The following is a 23,711-nucleotide window of genomic DNA, read 5'->3' on the forward strand; positions in this document are numbered from 1 at the left end:
TCTCCCTGCAGAGCGGCGTTCCGAACGAGCCCTACGAGGCGAGCGATCAGGCCGCCGATCCCCAGCCGGGCCGCCCCGGCCCCGCGGGACCGCCGCCGCTGGCGGGCCGAGCCCCGCGGCCGCAGGGGGCGAGGGGCGCGGGCGGGGCCGCGGCTGCGCGGAGCCGTCCCCGCCCGGCCCGCGGGAAGTCCCGCCCCGCGCCCGCCGAGCGCCGGCAGCGGGCGGGGCGCGGGAGCCGCGAGATGGCGGCGGCCGGGAGCGGCGGGAGCCGGGCGGACAACGGCTACGGCGGGCAGCAGGCGCGGCGCAGGAAGGGCCCGGGCGCGCTGGCCACGGGCTACCTCGTTATCTACAACGTGGTGATGACGGCGGGGTAAGGACCGGGCGGGGCCGCTCGCGGGGCTCCCCGGCCGGGGCCGCCGCCGGGGCGCGGGGCTGCGCTCGGCCGGGCTGCGGCCGCGGGTGGGTCCGGCGGGGCAGCGAGGGCCGGGCAGGGCCGGGCGGCTGCCCCGCGCCGCAGGGAGCGGGGCCGGGCCGAGGGCGGCGAGCGGCCTCTGCCGCCGCCGTGCCCGCGCTCCCGTCCGTCCCGAGCCCATGCGGCTGCACCGCCCGGCTCCGGCTCCGGCTCCGGCTCGGGGTCCGGACGCGGGGCTGTGCCCCGTGCCCCCCGTGCTGTCGGTGGCCCTGCCTCGCACTACAGACTGGCCCTCGCTCGCCGCTCCTCGTCCTGGAGAGCGGCTCCTGCGCGTCCGTGCTCAGCTGCCTTCCCGCTGTCCCGGCTCTCACCGTGCACCGTGACCGTAATCCAGGCTGCGTGCCCGGGGGTCCCCCGAGCCCGTCCCTGGCGGCCCCTGCCCAGCCTGTGCCAGGCCTCGGAGCCCCTGGCCCGGGTGACCCCTCAGCGCTGCTCGGCCTGTCTGCCGTGCCCCTTCCAGAACGGGCTCTGCCCGGCAGCACGAGTGCGTGTCGGCTGGGAGCTGCCGTGCTTCATCAGTGACACGTTAATTTGCTCTGCAGCAGTTCTCACATCCAGGTGGCTGTAGGTTCCTTGCATCACCGTGTCTGTGGTGTAGATCCCAGCAGATTTCACTGGAGAGGTGACCTTAAATACAGGGAGTTTGTCCACGGCAGTAGTTAAAGGCAAGGATCTTGAGCACTGCAAGATTTCTCCGTAAACCCTTCAGCTGCTCTGTAATTTGAGGATGGAAGCTGCTTTTGGGATATGGGAGCTCCTGGACCAGCTTGGTGCTCTGCCCTTGCCCTGCGTGGCAGAATGCAGACTGGGGCCAATTGCTGCTTGCTTAGGTGTCTTCTTAGGTACAAAACTAAAAATAGTGACAACTGGGGACTCTCAAGAGAAAGGAGACTTTTTTTTTTTTTTTTAATTAATTGAGACTGTTGCATCTCATTGGAATCCAGATAAAAATAAAACCATCTTTTGAAAGACTGGGGATATTTGGGTGGGAGAAGAAATGAGCTTTTAAAATGGAACTCAATTGAGCATGTTTTCTGCTAGATAAACCCTGGCAGGTGAGGAGTTGAGCAAACAGAGTAGTGTCATGTTTGGGGGGAAGGTTAGTGTAGAATTAATATAGATACAATTCACTTCAACAAGGCAGTTGGACATAAAGATTCTTGTCTTTGCTGGTGCAGCTGATGCTATTTCAGGTTACAAGATATTTACACTTGTGTGGATCAGAGTTAGGGGAGCTGAGAGAGCTCAGTTCTTGTGACATGCTTGGTACACCCATTACCCAGCAGCTGTGTTACTGTGAAATGTTACTCAGCTGCTTTATGGCTCCATGGGATATTTGCCGGGTATTTCACTCAGAGGGCAAGGATAATTACCCACCAGTTTGATTTAAGTAATCTGTTGTTGCAGAAATAATTACATGAGTAATATAACGCATTGCAGGCAGTCAGGAGAGCTTTTCAGTTTTGTTGTGGTGTCCCTGCACAATGTTAACAAGTTCACCTCTGAACTCTTCTAAGAAATAAAAGCATTTCCCTGCTTGTTTTGCTGCTCATATGCAATTCACTTGTGTTTATAAAAGATATAAAAAATCTGAGAGAGAAGCCATGGTATAAATGGAAAGTTTTCTTTGTGGTCACGAACTTTCTGTCATGGCATGCAAGCTCCTGAGTATGGGAAACTTCTGTTTCTTCAGAAGAACAAATCAAAAAATTGAGTGCTGGAAACTCAGAAATAAATAACATAAACCTCTATTTAGCTTTCTGTTGTCATATAAATCTTGATCCCAGTGTTACCCATTTTCTTGATTTACACCAAACCTCTTAGAAAATTCCACTCTTGGGTGGGATGTGATTTATGGTTCTTTAACATGAGCTGCTTTTTTCTGGCCATGGTTGTGATTAGATGATTTCTGCAATTTGGGGAGTTACCATATGAGTTCTGTGATCATTGTCATATCTCTGTGTTGTCTCTCACTTCTCTTTTGGGGTAGGTCACTGAGGGCTCTCACTGATAATTCCTCTTCAAATGGATGGGGAGTTGGCGTTTCCCCTGGACACTGCTGAAATTCCACAATGTACAAGGTTGAGCTTAGGAAAAAAGCTCAGTTTGTTTCTTATTACTGTGGAGCCTTTTAAAAAGGTAGTTTTTCTGGAGCTGGTTGACAGAAGCTCAGTTGTTCAGATGAAAAGATCTAAAGATTGATACACAGCTGGTGGCACTGATTATTTACTGGCCCCATGTCAGAGTGCTCAGACTTAGTTTCTCCAACTGCCCTGCCTTGGAAAGAGAATTGTGAAAAGGAAAAAAACAAAAAAATTTTAAGGTGCCCAAGTGATGAAGTGATGCTCTAACAGCACATTGGGTTTTTTGGAAGTGGTTTGTTTGGTTTGGTTTACAAAAGGCTTATAAACTGAAGCACACAACAACATTGTTGTGCAGTAAATAGGTACTAAAGTAAATGTTCTAAAACCGAAGTTGCCTTAACTATTAACTTTTTTTAAATTAGATCAAGTAACAGTTAAAAAATGTCAGCATAGCTACTGTATTTACTTTGCATTTATCTTGGCTTAGCTAAAGAAAACACTACTCCAAAAATAATAGATCTTATTTCTAGTTTTATGCTGTAGTGCATGTGGTGTATGGATTCCTACATAAAAAAAACATACAATGGTTTTTACAAGAGCAAAACTGTACAAAAAGCTTGTGTACCTGTGGATCTCTGACTGGAGCTGCATACACTTAATATTTGGTTCATGTTTTGGGTGGGTTTTTTTTTTTAGAAACGGGACAATCATGGTACAACAGGGGATAACCAGTACTGCAGTTGGTTCTCAGCTGTACTTGCTCAGGTTTTATTGCCCATGGTTCCAAGCATTAAGCTGCAGAAAGCTCTACATCTTGCTTCTCTTGTGTTCAGGCAGACTCTTTTCCCATCACAGTGTGAAGCTGTGTCGTCATGCCTGACCTGGCATGGGGAGCTCATTTCTGGAGGCAGAGATGCAGCATAGAAATTACTTTTCCTAAAAACTGTGCTTGACCAAAGTCACTGAATAGTGCTGAATGGGGAGAGAGGGCATGCTGTTAGAGCTGAGTGTAAATGTTAGATAAACTGCTTTAAAAGGTGATTATGTTTCTTGTTTTTAGTCAAGTGCTGTATCTGACTAGTACTTCTGGGTATAAGTAGCTGGTAGTGGTATGAACAATGAATTTTAAAAGGATTTCACTCAACAAGGTCGATGGTAATGTAATAGCTTTTGAATTTGCAAGGGTTTGTATTAATCAGTGTTGCTCAAAGAGCGTTCTGGGTTATGAGTTTCATTGTCCACGTCTTCAGTGAGTGGTTGTTGAGAGTCAAAGTACACTTCTCCCTTTCAGGTGCACTCACTGCATAGCTCTGCTGTATTCTCTTGCATAAATTACAGAACTTCAGTAAACTTTGCATAAGAAAATGCATTTTTATGACATGTGAGAGAGTTAAGGGAGTTAACCTAAGGACCTGAGCATAAAGCTTGTCTATCAAGTCTGACCAAATGAAAGTAAAAAAACTGTGTGTGCAGTATTCATTTTTTAATTCTGGATTAATCAAGGAATGGTCATCGCCCAGTTTGGAGTTTACAGACAGGTTAGCAGTAATTTAATGAAGTGTAACTCCAGCTGGGCTATCAGGTGGAGTTCAGTGTGTAGGTCAGAGAAATGAGCTTTCATGAGACAGTGGTGCCTTTTGCTGCCCTTCTAAACTTCTTGCCAAGTTCCATTTTCAGCTGATATTCCTTGGTTTCACCTCCTCCTGTTCTATTTTGTCTAATCCTAGAAGGTGAACAACTATTTAAGTATCACAGAAGCAGGACAGAGTTACTAGAAGCTTCAGCACAAACTAAGTGGCTCAGCTTTTAATTTTGTGTGGATTCATGCTCTGATCTGTATCAAATGCTTTTTGAAGGATAGTAAATGGAATGGAAAGTACAGTCTTGCTGGAGTCAGTGATCTGGCACGAGGGTGGAGCTGAGCAAAAGGCTGGAGCTCCTCTGGGAGCTGTGATTTACCAGTCTCTGTTCAGGTGAGAATGGTTTGTAGGCAAAGCCAAGAACTGGCATCTTGTGCAACTGGGGAAATTGCTCAATTCAGCAGTTTCTCAACAAACATGGAAGATCAGGAAAAACAGAGAAACTTGACAGATAAGAATAGCACAGTGTCAGTCTGCTCTGATCTCCTGTTCTAAAGAAGAAGCAGTTGGTGTTACAGGGGAGAATCACTAATACTGTAGTGCTTACTGGTTTATTCTACACTGAAGTCCAAATACAAGATGAATCTGATTTATTCTTTGTAAACAGAAATTACTTGGCAAATGTTTGTCCTTTGGTTTCACAAGATGGCTTTAACTGAAATAACTTGTCACTCTGAAGAAAGGGAGGTCTTGTTTCTTTTTCCCATTTATCTTCCCCACTTCCCCTGCTGTTCATGGTGCATGTCTTCCAGAAGTTAAGGAAGAAATTAATTAGCTTTCTTTAAATTGTGCTAACAGATTTTGTTGCAAACACAAACTTGGATGCCAGAGTTACTTATTGTTGAAAAATGTGAACTCTGCTGTGTGTTTCAAACAATTATTACATTTGGGATAATATGTGCACATACTTTGCAATATCCAAGCTAATGTGGTACTTGTAAGATTATAATATGATGTAAATAAAGGGAATTTCTTCATTATCCCTGTTACAAAACCACAGCTACACCCTTTTTTCCAAAGGATGAAAACTGTTGCATAGTCAGTGGGCTTGCTACATGTCTGCACATTGAGATGAATTAGCAGAGACACTTGGTGATTTACACGAGGGATTTGGAGGGAGATAGAGGTAAAATTGGGTGGCATTCAGAGTAATTGAGTGTAAGACAGCCAGGATGAGACTGTCAGTGAAAAGTTTGGGAGACCCTGTTAAGGATTCTTCTTGACCAACCAACCCCTTCTCCCCGTGTTTGCCAAAAGCAATTGGAAACTAAAGTTAACTATAGATGCTATTTTCAAATGGAAAGTGTTTGACCAGGGTTGACCACTCACCTTGGGTTTGTGGCTTGGCATAGACTTGATTGAAGAATTTCTCATGCTGTGGGCAAGCACCAGCTCTGGACAGCTGTGAGTTAGTGAAAGCTTCATCAGCCAGGATGAAAAATTTCTAGGTTTAAGTTACCTGAAGGAAAAATCAGCAGGGTTAACAGGTCACATTGTCCACATACAGTTGCAGTTATATGGGCACTACTTACATAGGCTCAGATGTATTTATTGGTTAGAAAGGAAAACTGGGATGGGAATGGCCATGCTGCCTTCAAGGCTTTAGCAGGCTCAGTTTTGTTGAAGTTATTTATCTATAACTATTTCTCATATAATATATGCTACCAACTAAGCTGGATGACCTCTCATAATGTCTAGGGGTTTACTTTGAACTGAAATGTTAAAATCAATGCCTTCTGAATCATGCTGCTCTAAGTAGGTAATAGGTCTCTGACTGTCAGGGGTTTTCTGCTTGAGCTAAACAAAATGTGATGCCAATCTGCCATGAATACATTCCATAACTAATTAAACAGAGCTCACTTAAAAATAAATTGAGACATTGGAGATATTGGTACCATGTCGGTGCTGAAAAACGCTTTAAAAATGCATCATGTTTCACTTGGATAAATTTGTAGACGATGCAAGTGTTTGACATTTCCAGTGTTGCAGAGTCAGTGTATTTCAGAACAGTTCTGCCTGTTGTGTTCTCGAGTATCGAAAGAAGGATTAAAGGTTTCTTCTTATTTATGCTTTGCTTAATGTCTCCTTTTTTCTCTCTTTCAGGTGGCTCGTTATTGCAGTTGGTCTAGTTCGGGCATATCTGGCTAAAGGCAGCTACCACAGCCTTTACTATTCAATAGAAAAGCCCCTGAAATTCTTCCAAACTGGAGCTTTGCTTGAGGTGGGTGTAGTCCTATTCCCTGGCCTTACTAATACTTGCATGAATGTGTTGTATTTCTTACATTTACTTTAATTCTACTGAACGGCTCACACAAAAGCTGAGTTTTCCTTTTAGCAAGAGGGAGTTTTACTGTCTGTTATTTAGCTTGGGCAGCAGAGCTAAATATTAATATTAATCATTGAAATGCAAGTACTGAATCTTAAGCGCTTGTAACAGAACTAAATGTGTGTCTGAATTGCTTAATTTGAAATGTTACTGATTTGAATTTTTCCTTCTGTTCTAGATTCTGCATTGTGCACTTGGTAAGCCTGCAAATTTTCTGTTTACTATTTTTATAGAAGACTGAACTTTTAGCAATATATTAGCAAGAAAAATGTTACAGTCTGTGAATTGCTGAATTTAATTCTTGCATAACTTACTAATTTTTGTTTGAAATACATTCCAGTTTTTTTACTCCCTAATTTGAGAAGTCACAAAACAATAAAAAAGTGCTTCAGCTCCTATCTGAATGTTCACTAGCCTCTTAAAGAACAAGATGGTGTTGAGGTTCCTAAAACTGCAACTACAAACTTGCTGGTTTTTATCATTGTCCAGACAGCCACATAACGGAGAGGTTATTGGATTGTAGGTTCTTGGTGAGTTCTGTGGAATGTTTTAATAAGCAAGTGAGGTGTTGGGAGAACTGGTGCTAGGAATGTGTCAGCAGAGGGCAGTCTGGTTCTGTCATTGATGAAGTAGTTCTGACCCTCCTGAATCATCCAGCTGCTCTGAAAATGTCTTGAGAAGACTGTGCACCAATCACCTCAAGAAATGAATGATCATATACACCTCAAATGAATGTAAAGGCTTCTCAGAGTAAACTGTGTGTATCATCTATTTGCTTGTGCTGCCAAGGCAGTCTTTCCAATGCTATTTAATTTTACTAAATCTCAATTACCATTTTTTACCAGAATAAACCATACTTTTAAAAAAATTATCAAAAATTAATATAAAAATGTGCCATTTTTAAGGTCTTACTTAACAAGTGGCAAGAAGGCAAAGTTAAATCTTGGAACACTAGAGAGAAGAAACCTTGCAGATAAAATGCTGGTTTTACCATCCTAAATCCATAATGCTCTGCTATTTTCTTAACCTAAACTAATGTGCAGACACCAGTGTTTACTGGTATTAAATCTAAGAATGTAAAAAATGTAATTGGATGATCATTTCCTCACACTTGGATGTCTATGTCCATTAAATCAGTGAGTAGCAGGAGAGATCCTGTTTCACCTTCCAGGCTGATGCAGAACAGCAAATAAGATGGTTATGCAGCCTGCCTGTGTGCAAAACTAATCATTCTGGCTCAGTTGATTTGAGGTGTGGATCCATTTAGCCCATGTTATCCTTAGTAACACAATTTAATATTAGAGAGAGCCATTAGGGTAAAGTGGCAACATTTTATGCTGTTTTTATTCTGCCTTTTTGATTTCCCTAACAAAGCTCTTTTGCGAAAGATTGGTTTTGGTTTTCTTATAACTGGCTGTGGATTATATTTTTTTCTGTTAATGGAAGTGTTTGTCAGCTAAATAAAGTGGGGGTTTTGCACAGCTGGATGCACTGCTGCTGTCTGTTGCAGTCCTACTGACTGTAGCAAAAGTTTCTATGCAAGGAGAAACAGGAAATTTGCAGATTCCTTTGCCCCTGCTGAACTAATTGCTCTAACTAGAGCTGTAATTCTCTGTCAGTAGAAGAGCTTATGTGTGACAGATGGCTGTGTGTATCAGCATAACTTTTCTCTCCACATCTTTTCAATAGAATCTGTAATGTTAGCATCTGTGAGGCAAGTCCTTCGAAATACAAAGACTGATAGGGGAGTGTCTCTGTGAAGCATGGTGAAGAGGACCTGTGACATATGGCAAAGATTTAAAAAATGCAGAGCTCTACCTGGAAAGGAGATAGCATGTAGCCCAGGGACCAAGACAATGTGATAAAACTAAAAAGAGCTATGTCTGTAGGATTTTCCTTTTTCCTTTCAAAGAAGCCAAAACATATCATTGAAAATAATTCAACTGAAACTTGCTTTTGACTTTTCTTACTCTTTCTTCCCATTTAAATTTTCTCTTTGGTCTCTACATCTTTCTGAGGCTGTTGTGTTGTTTGTGGTTTGCATTAGCTTTACAAGCACTCTTCACTGTATCTTAGGAGCTACACCTGCTCTTTATCATTTAGATGTTTGAGGAAAGTAAAACTTTGGGATGCAAAATTTAGAAATTTTGTGTAATCTTGCAGTCTAAAACTATTCCTGCTCTGGCAGACCTGGCTGTGTAGGGTCCTTTTACTGACAGGTCAGCTGGCACCTCAGAACTTGCTGGAAGAACCAGTGATACCTGCTTCCTTGAGAAAATCTTCAAGTTGTTTCTGTACCTGCTGGTGCATCAGCAGTTCCCTGGGGTTTGTTTGTTGTGGGGTTGGTTTTTTTGGCTGGTTGGCTGGTTTGGATTTTTTTCTGAGTTGCATTTCCAGGAAGATACTAAAAACTTTCCATCTATCAAAATATGGGCTAGATCAGTGTTTCTGAAAAATACTTACAATTTTTGATGGCTGGGTTTTTTTGGAATATACAGTACAAAGCCTATTTACTATCTTTACTTTTTAAATCACAGTAATGAAGAGTACCTTGGATATTTTAATGAAACAGGATTTATTTGAAAGACTGTATCCCAGAAGCTGTTTGATTGAAATGATCTGATTGAGCTGTTCTGTGTATTGAGGAATGTGCTGTAATTGCAACAAGATCAATTACGTTTGTTTGCATTTTGATGCAGAAAGCCTTGTCAGGGGATTGCACTGCATTATGCAGTATAAACACACTGAAGGACTGACTTCATATTTTCAAATTAAAAAAAAAAATAAATGCTTTCCTTCCAGAAATTTCAAATAACTGGACTTTGGTTTAGCTGTGTTTTATTTCCCCACCCCTACCTCCTGGTAGTCAGAAATATTTACTAATTGCAAAATATCTTCCAGGCATTGTTCCCTCTTCTGTTGTTCTGACTGCTTTCCAAGTGATGTCAAGGGTTTTCCTGACATGGGCAGTAACACATAGTGTAAAAGAGGTAAGTCAGTCTACAAATTGATAGAAAAACTATTGATCCATGCTGAAAAGCAAGTGTTGATTGCTGTCTTATTGTCCTTAAAACGTCTTCTGTTTGTATCCCAACATGTAGCTCATATGAATGTCTGTAGATCAAAAGAAATAAAAATAGATCTGATGTCATGTTTTGTTGACAGTCAGATTGAGCAAGGTCTGATTCTGTCCCTGTAAGACATCTATAGCTCCTGGACAGACTCTGCAGTCCTTACTGACAGTTAAACAGCTTCCAGTGTGTAATACAGAACACAGAATTTGGTACAGCCTTCCAGTGTTCATTTCACTAGTGCCATAATTAAAAGCAAAATCTCGTTGCCCTCCTGCATATGCAGTTCACCTCCTGTGGCATCTGAAACTCCCCCTCAATTGTTTGTGCACAGCACTGCCTCTGTGCTCTCCATTGTCCCTCTCCAGGATAATCTTTCCTCTGCCCTTCATTCAATTTTCTTATATTCAAACACAGGTAATTTTGGGGGCTCAGTTTTTTTTCTCACTGCTCACCACACCAAATAGTGCTGTACTTGATGCAGATCTCTTTAGAATCTTTTGGAAGCTGTGTTTTTGAAGATATTCTTGACAGCTGTTTTAAAATCTAGACATGCTTTAATTGGTACAGGTTATGGTGACTGACTCATGTCTTCTGAATCCTTGTAGTAGCCCAAATATGCTGCATCTCTGCTGTAGCTTTAGCCAACTGATCTTTGTGGTTTTCTTCTCATTGGAGAAAAAAATTAGTCTCAATACCAGTGTCAGCATGGGTGCCTGAAATAAGTGACAGTCATTTTATGCATAAGATTATTTGTGACTTGACATGGAGAATGTCTTAAGGAACTTGTCTTATTACAAAGTCTTGGGAAGCTGCTTTCTCTTCCTTCCTCCAAACCTGCTATCAGAGCATCCATGCACATGTAGAGTAGCATAAGTCACTGTAGTTCCTAGCAATTAACAGTTCTTTCTGGTATTGTGATGCTTGTTCATGTGAAGCTTTAGTTTCATGCTACTTAAAGTGGAGGAATATTATTTTTCTCAATAAACATAAAACCTATTTTCTAATGGACTTCCGTGTTGGTGCAAATTAATGTACTCTGGTCCCTGTTAATTCACCAGAAAAAAGTACTAGGTTTTGAACAACAAAAAAACCCATAATCTCAAGATGTTAGATTTTATATATATATATATGTATAAAATACTTTAACATAAATACTCTTGGAGTTTTGTTTGTTATCTGTATGATATTGGGATATCTGGTGCTTCATAAAAAACAGTGATAATGTGTTTTTATGAATCGTCTCCTGGTTTTGAAGTAACCCAAATATTAAAGGTTAGATTGGAAGGATTAGAATTATTTCATGTGTTGTCTGTTAGACATCAAAGAAAAACCTGTAATATGATTGTGGGTTAGGTTTTTTTGAAGCTTATGCCCACATTCTCACCAGAGAAAACCAACAAAATGGGAGCAGTGAGTATAGCCAAATATTTGGTATTTGACTTTTAACAAAGATTTTTTTCAACAATATTCCATGCAGATTTTTTCCCCACACTTGTGTGTTCTTTTGGTTAAAATCTTGCAAGAGACTGTATTATGTGTTACTTCTTTAGTGTCTTAGAAAGTGGGTATACGAATGGCTTGGATGAGGAACCCTGTGATGAGTTTCTGACCTGTGACTTAGAGCAAATAAATCAAATAAGAGGCTGTACTCTGACCCCTCCCCTTGCCCCAACCAGGGAGCCTGCAGGCTCACCTGGGGAGACGTATTGCAAGTGTCACAAGTGTTCTACTTTCTCTAAAGGGCTGTCTGCACAAGTGAGCTCCATGGTGAAGGCCAGGATTAAATTGTCACACAGCTTTATGGAACTTGTAAGCAATGCAGTTGCATGATGAGGTTCTTGTAAAATAAAATGCAGTTTTCCTCCTTAACTTTTTGAGTGAGACTTGTTCAGTATCTTGCTTTCCCAGACTGTTTTTGTATATAATACAGCTAAAAGTAGAAATGCGTATTGCATCCCTCCTTCTGTCAGGATACACTTCTAGAAATGTGATGTGATTTGAAGCATGCTTCTTGCCACTAACACGTTTGTGCTTTTTGTGGACTTCAGTGCTGATGTGTTGTTAAACTCCATATGAAGTTATTCACAATAAATGTTAAAGCATGGCAAATGTTAAAGCACTGCACGCTGAGGTTCTCCTCACCTGTCCTGTAGGAGCAGTTGTTGGTGTTGTGGAGGAGGGCCTGGCATGTCATCACTGCTGGCCATTACATCAGAAAGGAACTAGTTCAGTGAATTTTACTCTTTCCCCTGCAAAGGAGGGGAACGAGCAGCTTTGTGTGAAGGGCTGGGAGGATGTCGGCATAGGAGAACAGAAAGTGCCCTTCAGCTCAAAAGATGTCTTTTTGAATTTGTGTGAGCAATGAGATCTTCTGGTGACATCGTGGCAGGCCTTCATGAAGTTCCATTCTGATAGATAATTCTGCACCCAGTTTTGATGGGTAATTAAAAAATTGTGTCAGCAGGCAGTTATTGCTTATCCTGTTTGGCTCAGTTACAGATGAGTTGCAAATAAGTGTAATATATATTTAGAGGAACTTTGTAGAGCACACAGGCAAGAGATGCTGTGAAAACAACATAATACAGCATGTGGTAATTTGGACTCTAGTATCTGCAGTTGGGAATTGATATCTTCAATCAGTAGTAAAGCATACGTACTTAAAAGAGAGAAGAACATCTTGACTTATGATATTTAGGACTAAGTTGTAGTAAAAAGTCCATGCTGGAAGGGTCAGAACTCTGAATGGCTGAGTACAATTGAAAAACCTGACTCATCATTGCTTTACATCTGTGTAAAATTAGAGCAATACCATACAACACAATAGTCTGTCAGGCCCTTTGTGCCTAGTGTAATGTTTCCTTTTTTTTGTTCCCTAAATTTTATGTTTTATTTTTTAATTACTGCACCAGAGAACCAGCTCTTTGGAGAGAGACGTGCTGTTCCAATATTTTCCATCATTACACTTGCATAGTACTGCTGGTTTTGCTCTTCTGCATTGGATTGCTTAATTATGTGTTTAGCTGAAATTTTCTGCAAATTTGTCAAACTGTTACTCTTAATGTAGAGAAATTTCCCTTTCCAGTCTTAAGGAGAACATTAAAAACCTCGCAGGCTTTATTTTGTCAACTCCCAGCTCTCATCTTTGCATCTTAAAAGACAGTGGTTTATTTTATATTTTAGCAAACATTGTCTGTTATTCTCATTATTTAAGAAAAGCTGAAATATATTCAGGACCCTCCTTGGTGATATGTTGGCTTGAAACACATGCCAAAAAATTATGCTTGTTGTTCAATTGACCCCTATTAAGAGAGTTGGATATATAAGGTGTAAATAAAGTTTTGACTTGTGTCTAAGACTTCTTGAAAGACTGGCATGAAAAAAGTAGTGGAAGAAGAATTGAATTAGTGGTTTATTAAAGGTCTGCTGTGTATTTGCCCTATCTTCAGCCTGGAGCAGGAATGATGCAAATGCAGCATTAGCAGTGGCTAAAAGAGTAAGACTCCTGAAAAATTGTTCTTCCTTAGATAGGGGCACAAGTTATGAAGGCACAGTCAGTGATTATTTCAAGTGACCTTACAGGGTTGTGTGTTTCATAATGGTGTGAACTGTTTTAATGACTTCTAATACAAAGGAGAGGGGGGAGACCAGACCTTGAAGGCAGTGTTAGAGATGTCATGTGATAGAACTGGACTGTAACTGCTGTAATTTTCTACTTCCATGTGTATGATTCACTGTTAGCGCCCCGGTTTCTTGTCCTTGCTCATATCCTTGGATGCTGCTTCAAGCTGCAAACTTTTGGGTTTTGACTTTATCCATTTCCATAGCTAGAGAAAGAAGTGGGATTTAAAGCACAGGTTGAAGCATGGGATTCAGAGGTTTAGGTGAACTCATCACTCAGCTGCTACTCCCGATGTGGCCAGAAGATGCAGCTCTGGAGTGCTTGTCAAGCACGTTCCTCCTTTGGAGCAGCAGCATCTGGGAAGTGTTGTTCACTTTCCTCTGTTGAGAACTAAGTCTTCCTTATAAAGCAGAGCTCAAACAGGATTAGGATCCTGCAGCAATGTGTGAAAATAGATTTGGTCTCTTCTCTGAAAATCTTCAAGTAATTTTTGGATTTTGCTCTTTTATGATGATGTAAGGGAGATTAATATATAAACAAATTATCAGAATGTGGAAAAAAGAATAAGGTGCTTTTGCTGCGAAATGCAGTGAAAGTGACCTGAAATGTTACATGCTGGCAGAACATAGATTTACAGCACAATACAGATTACCAGCAGCTCTGCATTCCAGGGTAGCTCAAAATTTCTGTATAAATTTTTCTGGATTTTGCAGTCTGTAACAAAGCTTTTTCTGGGTAATTCCCTTGGGAAAAAAATTCTCTTTTTTTACCCAAAAGTATATGATCATTCCCCTCCTATTGAAAAGTTTCTGATTGTCCATATATATATATATATATATATATATATATATATTCTTGATCTTTTTTTTTCCCTGTTGGTTTGTACTTTGTCCAAGATGAATAGAGTGCACCACCCACATCTCTGACTTCCTTTTCCCTTTATTCAAGAGTTGGAGGAAAAGAGAAAATATGGGCCCCTGTGGTTGAGCTCTTTTGTTCCCACTGTCCACTTTGAATTTGGGCTCAAGGTGCTCATACAGCTGGGAATTCTGTTGAAGAAGGGAAGGAGGGAGAGAGGGAGAAGGCTGAATTAAAATCATGTCTGCTCCCTCAAGAGTTTGTACTGTGGGTATGTGACTCCACATATACTTGAGATCCTTCAGGAACTTGAACCTCATAATGATGCTCCATGATCTAATAAATAGAACTCTTCATTTTAAAGTACATGCTTTTGAGGATTGACCTTATAAATATCACAGATAAAGGCAGTTTATTACAGAATGTTTTGGGCTTAAAGGGACCCACAAGGATCATTGAGCCCAGCTCCTAAATGATCCCATCCAGGGATCAAACCCACAACCTTGGCGTTATTAGCACCGTGCTCAGACCAGCTGAGCTGATCTCGGGGTTAAACTGTGGGGGGAGTTACAGCTGCTTCACTGATGTGTGAGTGACATAAAAGCTCCTACAGGTGTAAAGCAGTGAAACATGATGCTGCCTTGAGTGTAACATTAGAGGAAGCATGCTAGTTACAATAAGCAGAAAGTGGAGCAAGGCACAGTGAATCAGGTCCATCAAGCTTACCTGAGGTGAGACAATCTGAGCATGGCTCTTCTCCCAGCCTGAGATCTGCTATTAGCTGTTCTGCTGCTGCTCAGAAGTAGGACCCAGTTTCTGACCAGAGAAAGGAAAACAGTGCTTCTGCTCAGAAGTACCATGAACTAGTATCAGAATATTAAGTCTAAACCAAGTATCAAGTGTTAGGCCGTTCTTTCTGCACTAGGAGAATCATAGGATGGAAATAGAAGCTGGTACTCTATAGGAATGGGAAGAGTTAAGAATTATACTCAGCATTTCAGGGGTTTCTTGTACCAGTTTACCTTGCACAGAATATGAGAGCTGAAGTTACCCAGTCATGAAGCAGAGCTATTTCTTAAACAACTAGAAAAATACAGAGCATGATAAGAAGGGTTTTTTACTGTTGTTACTAATGTTGCTTTTAAGCTCATTCTTGGAGTCTGTTCTCTAAAATGATGCAGTAAAGTAACCCGTAGATTGATTTCTGTGAGGTTTCCTTGGGTCTGGTGAGTAACTGGTAATTCTCAAGCTCATACAAAGCCTTTTTTCCATTCTCACAGGTACAAAGTGAAGACAGTGTCCTCTTGTTTGTAGTGGCCTGGACAATCACCGAGATAATCCGTTACTCTTTTTACACGTTTAGCTTGTTAAACCATCTCCCTTATCTCATCAAATGGGCCAGGTCGGTAGCATCATAAAAACTACAGCCTTAAAGCACTGATCTGACAGGGATATTTATCTTGTAAAGTAGTTGCAGTGCGAAAAATTAGATTCTGCCTTCAGGTAATTGCCCTGTTTGCAAACATGACTGCCTAGCTTCTTTCCAGCAGATTTTCGGGTTACAAAAATCTATGGCATTGCAGGCTGAAAGAGTCATTTGTCTGAACTCAGTTCCATTTTCAAAATAATAATTTGTCAGAAACTGATATTTAATAGTAGGGGATGACTAACTAAACTGACATTAAGCAGTAATTCTTGAATCCACAGGTTGTCCTTGAAATATTATTTAAGCTCACTGATTAATATCAACTATATTTGGCCCCATTTTAAGTAGTAAAATGACTTCCACCAAAGAGTTCAGAAATCAAATTAATAAAGTGTGTATGTGTGGAGAATAGTTTTAAAGATAATTTGTAAATTCTCAGATAAAATCTTTAAATATTTCCAATTGATTGCTGATTTGAGTACTTACCTTGCAATAATGTTCATACCTTGCCATGTTTTAATCAAATAAGATGAAGAAAAATCAATACCGAGTAAAGAATTCAAAATTTGAATACCTGTAATATCATTTAACAAATATTTTGTCAAGAGTTTGTCATAACTTTTAATTCTTTCTGTGTTTTGTTCCAGGTACACTTTGTTTATAGTATTGTATCCAATGGGAGTCTCAGGTGAATTACTCACAATATATGCTGCATTACCCTTCGTCAGGCAGTCTGGCTTGTATTCCATTAGTTTACCTAACAAGTACAATTTTTCATTTGACTACTATACATTCCTGATCCTCGTCATGATCTCTTACATTCCAAGTAAGTATGAGTTTGTTAGGTTTCTTAGTATTAACAGCTGTACCTGGAAAAGCAAACAATTGTGGGATTAACATACATAGAAGTAACCAATCTGGCCTTGTTTAATTTTTGCATGGTTCACAAAGGTTTCTCACGGAAATTTCAGCTTTTCCTGTTTGTATATGTATGTTTTCCACCCCCTCCTTCGTTGTTTTGCAAACATACTGTTTACCATAGCTTTAGAAATAAAAAGAGAAAAGGTTTTGGATAGAGAGAGATGAAAGAGGCACTGATGTGTACAAAATGCCTTAGAGTCGGAAAAAGTGACACTAGAATTACAAAAAAATCAAACAAATCTGGAAATTTCTCTTGAAGGGCTTTTTCTGCCCTGCAGTCTGTTTTCTCTGTATTGTGTGCATGCAGTTATGGCAACTTTTGTCATCTGCTTCCACATTTAGAGTTAAATAAGGCATTTTGCATTTAATTAAAAATGTGATTTCTCTAGCAGAAAAATTAATAGTACCTGAAGCCTAAGAACAATATCAGTTAATCTCTTTAGAGTGTAAAAGGCAATAGATAACTTAAGCAAAAAGTGGATGAGCACATCCTCTAATGGAGACTGGGGGACTTTGACCAAGTGACTGTGCATCTTGCAGGCCCCTCTTCACACTTGATTGACTTGAGTCTGTTTTCTCCTCAGTCTTCCCTCAGCTCTATTTCCACATGCTGCATCAGAGGCGAAAGGTACTCTCCCACACTGAAGAGCATAAGAAGTCGGAGTAATTCCAATTTTTTTCAGAACTTTTCAAACATCAAAATGCTGCAGTTTTTCAATACCCAGCACATTTGTAAAGAGTATACCAAGATAAGTCAGAGGTAAAAGACCAATAATTTAGCAAGGAAAACTAAAAATCTGATTTCAGTGAAATTCCAGGATGTCAAACATTGAAATAATTTTCAGCTTGCAGTGCTTCAGAAAACTTAAACTTTATATGGCTTGGCAGTTAACCTTTTCCTTAAATGATGTGCTAAATGGTTTTCATTTATTACAAAATGCCTGAAGGTTGCAGTATGAGTGATGAAGTTGTACCCACTAAATGCCTGAATTGGGATTATATTACTGATACCTCTTTTTTTAAGTGCTTGACTGCATGCCAGAAACTGTATGTATTGCTGTGAAAGCAAACAATATGCTCTGGAATACTTCAGGATAATGTCAGAGACTTCAGTGGAGAATGTAATCTGGGCAAAGTATTTGAATTTAGAAAGATAGGTTGTGTATTTAAAAGGTGATGGGAACAAGAACAAGAAACCAATTACGGAAAATGAGGGGAGTGTGTTTTTTTAGGAATTTAAACAGTACAGTGTCTGACCAGAGTGTGCTCTCTGAAGATCTTGTTTAAGCTGATCTCTCAAATGCTAATATTAATTCAGAGGCTGTAATTCTTATCTGAAACATTAAAATTGCAAAGTACTGCATCCCTGAATACCTTTTTACATATTAAAAAAAAATTAATACTAACTGTAATACTTTAGTGGTATCAGTAATGAATCTAAACAATATAAGGAGATTGACCCAGAATCACCCAGAAATAGGAGCAGTTCTCCCTTTTTTACTATAAATTATCATCTCTAGTCATTGTCTGTGATACTCATCTTTCAGTGCTGAGGACTACTTGGTCTACTGTGCTTGGGGGCCTTGTTCCTTAGCCTGACTTTTCTCGAGTGACTGAGGTCATTACTCTGGCACATCCAAGCAGGCAGTTCCAGAAGCAAGGAACTTGCGGAGCAGATTATCTCACGTGTTACATGCTGCCTTTGCAGACTGGACAAGTCACCCTCATCTGTTCTTTGGAAAGAGTGGAAGACCACAAGAAGTTATATTCTCCTAGGTGCTTTCTCTGGGTTCTCAGGCTTAACCTTTCTTTGGGAAGGTAAAAGGAAAATGAAAGAGCTGAGAAAGCCTTGTGGTGAAGCAGAAAGGCACTAGTGCTGTGTGAGCTATGCCCCAAGTCTAGAAGAAACTTCTGATTGGAGTAAGAGGGTGGGCAATGCAAGGAACAAAAGGAGAAGGGAAATGAATGGATATCGAAGCAGAGACAAAAGGAAATGTAGGTTATAGCTTTGCTCTGTTAGGAATTGATGGCCAAATAGTCCTGTCTGCATCCAGTCAGAGTCACTAGACAAGACCATGTGGGCTTCTCTGGCTTCCCTCTTGTTACCTGATTTAATGCACAGATGAGGTGTGACCACTCCCATGCTGCCTCGTGCTGTGCCTGCCAGCACTCCCCTGGACACGGCCCAGTGGTGTTTGACACATCCCAGCTCTTCCTAAACACAGCTGGAAAGTACTGAGACACAGGCTCTCCGTTCTAGCAGTTGGGAAGAGCTGGATTTACAGTTATTCAGATTTATGCTTGTCAGAGTGATATTTAAAAAAAAAAAAAACAACTTGGAATTTTTCAGTAATTTCCTTTGGCTCCATCAAAAGGACCGAATTTTACTATCTCTCACTATATAGAGCCTTTCCCGTTAAACACAAACAGAATTATTATAAGCAGAGAAAGGATAAGAGACAATAATATTCTTTGCTTCTGTTTTCAACATTTTGGAGCCAATTATTGATGACTGAATTAAAAAACACAGGAGGTTGTAGAAAGTTGGGTGTTGGTGTTTTCTCCCAGGTTACAAGCAATAGGACTAGAGGATACTGCCTCTTGCTGTGGCAAGGAAGGTCTAGATGGGATATTAGGAAAAATTTCTTTGTGGAAGGGATTGTCAAGCATTGGAACAAGCTGCCCAGGGAAGTGATAGAGTCACCATCCTTGAAGGTGTTTAAAAGACCTGAAGATGTGGTGCTTAAGGACATGGTTTACTGGGATTTTGCAGTGTTAGGATAAAGGTTGGGCTCAATCTTAGGGGTCTTTTCCAACCCAAACAATTCTGTAATTCTATTACTCTGGCCATATACAACCTCAAAATGGTTTTGGATTCAAAGACAATTCAGTTCCTTTCTGTATTAGTTTGTGTGCTTTGTTGTAGTGATCTGAGAAATGTTACATTATTCTGAACTCATTGTTTGAAAGTGTGAACTTCCACCTCTGAACAAAACATCTCCTTTTGCTTATACTTGCTATTAAAGAAGTTAATGTCAATATTTCTGAAGGATGTCATCTAAAAGATCTGATTTCCTGATGTACTTAGGTTACTGGATATTGTCAATGCTCAGCTCCTGAACTTTCTTAATTTGATTTCTGTGCCCAAGTAAAAGATTTGGTTTCAAATTTGTTGGTCCAATTTGGAGATAAAAAATGGCTGTGTAATACTCCTGCATGAAACAAACTCCTGGTTCTGTTGATGAGAAAGATACAGTACAGATCTAGAACAGATAGCACTGGCACCATGGAAAAGCAGAGCAAGCTGCCAGCAGGGAGAAAGCTTCTACCACCAACACCTTTGCTGAATAGGCTTTAATATGGAATATTTACTTTAATTGAAAGTATCAATTTCTGACATAAATGCAAATAAACAATGGCCTTTTAAAAGAAAATTGAGTTACTTTTCCTTTCAAAAGAAAAAGAAGCTGTTTTCACAGTAAGAATTCTTACCAGAAAAGCTGATTTATAAATTATATTCTGAAGTCTGAACATGCAGTTACTATGTACAAAAATTCAGTGCTTCATGTTGCAGTGCTTTTTCAAGTTTATCTTCCATGGAAATCACTGGAAGGTGACCTTGAGAGAGAACCATAGTGTGATGCCCTAAAACTGTTTGGGTTGTTCCCTAATACTGATTTTGCTGACACGTGAGGTTTCTTCTCCTCATAAAAGACGTTTCCCCTCATTTGTAACTGAAATTGCCAAGTGGTTTCTGTGAACGCTCTAATAGAAGCTTTGATTGGTACTGTGTCACAAATGCAGAGGGGTTTATTTTCCCCACAGACTGTTTTCTTGGCTTGCATGTTCTCCATCAGCCTTTCCAAACCAGCAGGCCCCCCTGCTTTGGTGCTCTCTGTTGTGTGCACTGGTTCAGTTGACAGCACTTTTTGTTCTACCATGCCAGCTCTGAGTTAGTCACTATGCTCCAAAAGACCCAGGTTTTCACCAGTGGGTAGTTTACAACTGGAATTGTAGAAACATTCATATTTGTAAATTACAGTAAGAATGCAGGTTACAGTGGAGGTAAATTGTATTTTTTTCACAATGTGATGTTTTTATCAGAGGGTTTTTTTCTTATCATTATGAAGGTTGGCATTTGTGTGGACCAATCTGCAGTGTCATTTTAAAACTTATCTTTCAGCTTAAAATTTTCATGAGTATACATCAAATCATATATTTTGATGTATATGTCAGTGAAACTTGGGTGAAAACTATATACAGTCATTTTTGTATTTTTTTCTATGTTGTGAAGAATAAAATTGTAATTTTATAAGTCTGATTCACTAAGATTATTATAATTTAAATGTATTTTTTGTATATTTAGGAATCTGGTATTACCTGGAGCTCTGAAAGACTTAAACATAGATTTTTTTATGCATGGTTGAAAGATATTTCAACTTGATAATGCAGTGAAATGGTTTGTATGCTAAAATACTAGTCTGTGTTGTTGCCTTGTGCAGTTGATTCTGTGCTCTGCCTGGATTTGGCCTACTGAACAGTGATACTAATTGCTATAATCCAAATAAAATAATTCTGAACAAAATATGTTGTATTGTTACTGTTTAAGAAACAAAAGCAGATCCTTTACAAATGTGAGTTAGAGTTGTATTTTTATTCATTTGTATACCATGTGTATCTTTTAATTTAGAAGTTCTTTTGGCATATGTAACTATGAAGCTCAGACAAAAGAAATAAGAAACTTCATACTGTTACTAGTGCTCTGCTTTCCACATTCAAAAGAAGTGCTCATAACAACACCTTAACTGGCTGTGTCAACACTCACAACTCCCTGAAGGATCCTCAACTGAGTGTGAGCTCTTTGTTCTCCTGCTGTTATCTGTACTCTGGATGCTGATGGTTTCCTTCAAAAACAAAATTGAGTATTATAAATATAGTGGAATGCTTAACTAATGCAACAGAATACTTCAGAGTTCATTTACTAAATATAATATGTCTGCTACCACGGCAACGTTTTTAGCATTTTTAACACTTCCTGAGAGAGATTTAAAAACTGTGTCTAGATGACATTAATGCTCATAAATAACAAGTTATAATCCTCTAATAGGAACTGAGTGGTAGCTGCAGAGTGAGTGCTATTATTCTAGGCATATGCTTGTCATAAGATTGCACAAGTACAGTGATTTTTTTGTTGACTGAGATGGGATGAAGTGGTGTTGTCATGCCCAGCATCAGCACATGTCCTACGCATGATGGCTGTGACTTAGCACTGCTGTGTAATTAAAAACTCAGAAATGCTGTGCTGTGGAGAGGTGCTGAGCTCTGTTTGTGCCTGGCTATTTGTGTTTCCTCTCTGCATTTTGAAAACAGTGTGCGTGGAAACAATTTTAGTTCCCTAGGGTAACAGGAAAAAGACTGAAAAGCATAAGGATTCTGTGGTTGTTAGCAAGTTAATGTCACAATAATGTGTAAGGCTCATCTTAAAGCATTGGCAGTTCTTGATATAAGACTAGAGGAGTGATCTGTGCTGGGCTGCTGAATATAAAATAAAAAGGTGTGAATATCTGTGTGATTCAGTTTCATGTGATGTGAACTGAGCATTTCTACAGCTGGGGGTGATTGATTCAAGCCATCCAACTGCCTGGAACTTCCATTCAGTATCAAGTAGCTTTTAAATTCTGCTTCCTGTCTCCTAAACAAATGCTCTTCCATACTTGTCAGAAGACTTACAGTAGTAAGATAATTAATAAAGCTTCTTATGTGGTTTCTGATGGCTGCCTTTGAAATAGCTGCAATTTCAAATGTGAATTAAAAATTTGTAACTCTTTTAATAATCTTGATCTCTAATTTCCAGAATAATATTTCCCTTTACAGATGTGCATGATCCTTAAGCCCTTTTTATGGCCTTACAAGTCAGCTTGGGCATTAGTGTTGTCAGAGGTTTGTTTTTTCTCTTGATGTGCCACAGCTGCCTCTCTTCAGATTCAATTTATTCTGTGCAGTTTGTACATAGAAATTTTACATTACCTGGTACTACATGAGGATATTATTATTGGGAAATTCTTTGGTGGAAGTTTTTGCAGAAGCTTATTCAGTTGAATTGTGAACATTGAACTGCATTTTGTCCTGTGTTTTTGACTCCTGCTACAGACAGTCTGTACAGTCTTCTGTGAACTGTAACCACTTACAGCAAGTGTACATGAAAAACCTCAGTATTGACATTTTCTAGTTTGAACACCAGAACTGCAGAATTGTAGCTCCTGTGTTAATTACATTCAGCCTCTTGGGCAGGACAGTGGATGAGTCTCACTTTGCAGAGGTAATCTGAAGAATACCTGTAAAGGGATTCAGGCATTTTAGGTATCTTCTTTAACATCAGTTTTAAGTTGATGGCAACGTAAAGATCAGCACTTTGTTCTTTTCTGCATGTAACATGCCCACAAAAACCATCATTTGTGGAGAGTAAATAGGAAGTGGAGGACCCTCCAGTCAGCCTGGCAATAGATGGCTTTTATGAAATCAGTTTGCCATTTAAAGGTTTCTTTGGGTAAAATACATCCTCTTCACTTACTGGATAAGAAAAGATAATGAGTACTGGTCTCTACTTAATGACCATCAACAAAATGATGAGATGGAAGAGGAGAGGTACTGGAGGTTACAGAGCTCTACCACTGTGTTTCCCAAAGAATATTTGGGCATTGATGAGACATGAAACTTTCTTCCCGTTCCCTTTAGAATCTAGTTGTTGTTGTTCTTTGCAGCGAGGGTGGTGGTGTTGGGTTTTGGGAGGAATTTTTTGTTTGTTTATTAAGACAGAACAGCAGCACTTAATGGAAATGCTGCAATGTTTAGTCTAGTGTGCTGATACATGAAGTTTGTTTTAGTTTCCTCCAGGTGTTTATTACAAGACTATAAGGAACTGGATGCACTGAATTAGGTGTTTTGCTTTATCCTCCATTCCTGTGTATAAACCTCTGCTGGGAAAGTTGCTGTTTGAGAGTATCAAATGAGTTTCCTTACCCAGCTTTTTGGTGCAATTTAAATTAAGTAAACCAAGCACTTTGTTAGCAAACTGGAACAGTGGAAAAAGCTGTCTTGCATCAGCAAGAAAATGGATGTGAAATTGAAATCAGCCATTGCTGGTTAGTTTATGTAGTAAGACTGGATACTGTTGCTTAATAACTAGTTACTAAGTAAGACAGTTGATACAGCTCTTTAGCAGAGGCAAACTGTGCAGTCTGAAAATTCTGAGTTGTTCTTCAGAAGGTATTGTCAAGCCAGACTGTGG

At 40.0% G+C, this 23,711-nt stretch overlaps 1 protein-coding gene and 1 long non-coding RNA gene across 3 annotated transcripts in view; one reads left to right on the forward strand and one right to left on the reverse strand.

Annotated features, from left to right (window-relative positions):
• Window positions 1-213: 213 nt before the first annotated feature.
• HACD2 (3-hydroxyacyl-CoA dehydratase 2) lies at window positions 214-21,008 on the forward strand. Of its 2 annotated transcripts, XM_068195412.1 has the most exons (7): window positions 214-373; window positions 6,303-6,420; window positions 6,704-6,722; window positions 9,427-9,515; window positions 15,357-15,478; window positions 16,150-16,328; window positions 17,008-21,008. In XM_068195412.1, the coding sequence occupies exons 1-7, from the start codon at window positions 243-245 to the stop codon at window positions 17,088-17,090; spliced, it is 741 nt and encodes a 246-aa protein (XP_068051513.1). In that variant the 5' UTR covers window positions 214-242; the 3' UTR covers window positions 17,091-21,008. The 2 variants fall into 2 exon arrangements, with proteins under 2 accessions (XP_068051513.1, XP_068051514.1); XM_068195413.1 differs by lacking the exons at window positions 214-373; window positions 6,704-6,722.
• LOC137476932 (uncharacterized) overlaps window positions 10,624-23,711 on the reverse strand; it is a 541,698-nt gene continuing 528,610 nt past the window's right edge. Inside the window, exons 2-4 of the long non-coding RNA XR_011000726.1 lie at window positions 14,803-18,583; window positions 11,742-14,267; window positions 10,624-10,666 (exon numbers count right to left, since the gene is read on the reverse strand). This is a non-coding gene — a long non-coding RNA (uncharacterized lncRNA). The remainder of the gene's footprint in view (window positions 10,667-11,741; window positions 14,268-14,802; window positions 18,584-23,711) is intronic.

This window comes from Anomalospiza imberbis, chromosome 7 (genome assembly GCF_031753505.1).
Source record: "Anomalospiza imberbis isolate Cuckoo-Finch-1a 21T00152 chromosome 7, ASM3175350v1, whole genome shotgun sequence".
Taxonomy (NCBI): domain Eukaryota; kingdom Metazoa; phylum Chordata; class Aves; order Passeriformes; family Viduidae; genus Anomalospiza; species Anomalospiza imberbis.

What these genes read in the sequence shown, in the direction of transcription:
- HACD2 (XM_068195412.1), top strand. Translation starts at nt 243, where the DNA reads ATGGCGGCGGCCGGGAGCGGCGGGAGCCGGGCGGACAACGGCTACGGC. An exon ending in TATCTCATCAAATGGGCCAG is followed by an intron (nt 15,479 to 16,149) that starts GTCGGTAGCATC and finishes GTTTTGTTCCAG; the next exon opens with GTACACTTTGTTTATAGTAT. An exon ending in CATGATCTCTTACATTCCAA is followed by an intron (nt 16,329 to 17,007) that starts GTAAGTATGAGT and finishes TTTTCTCCTCAG; the next exon opens with TCTTCCCTCAGCTCTATTTC.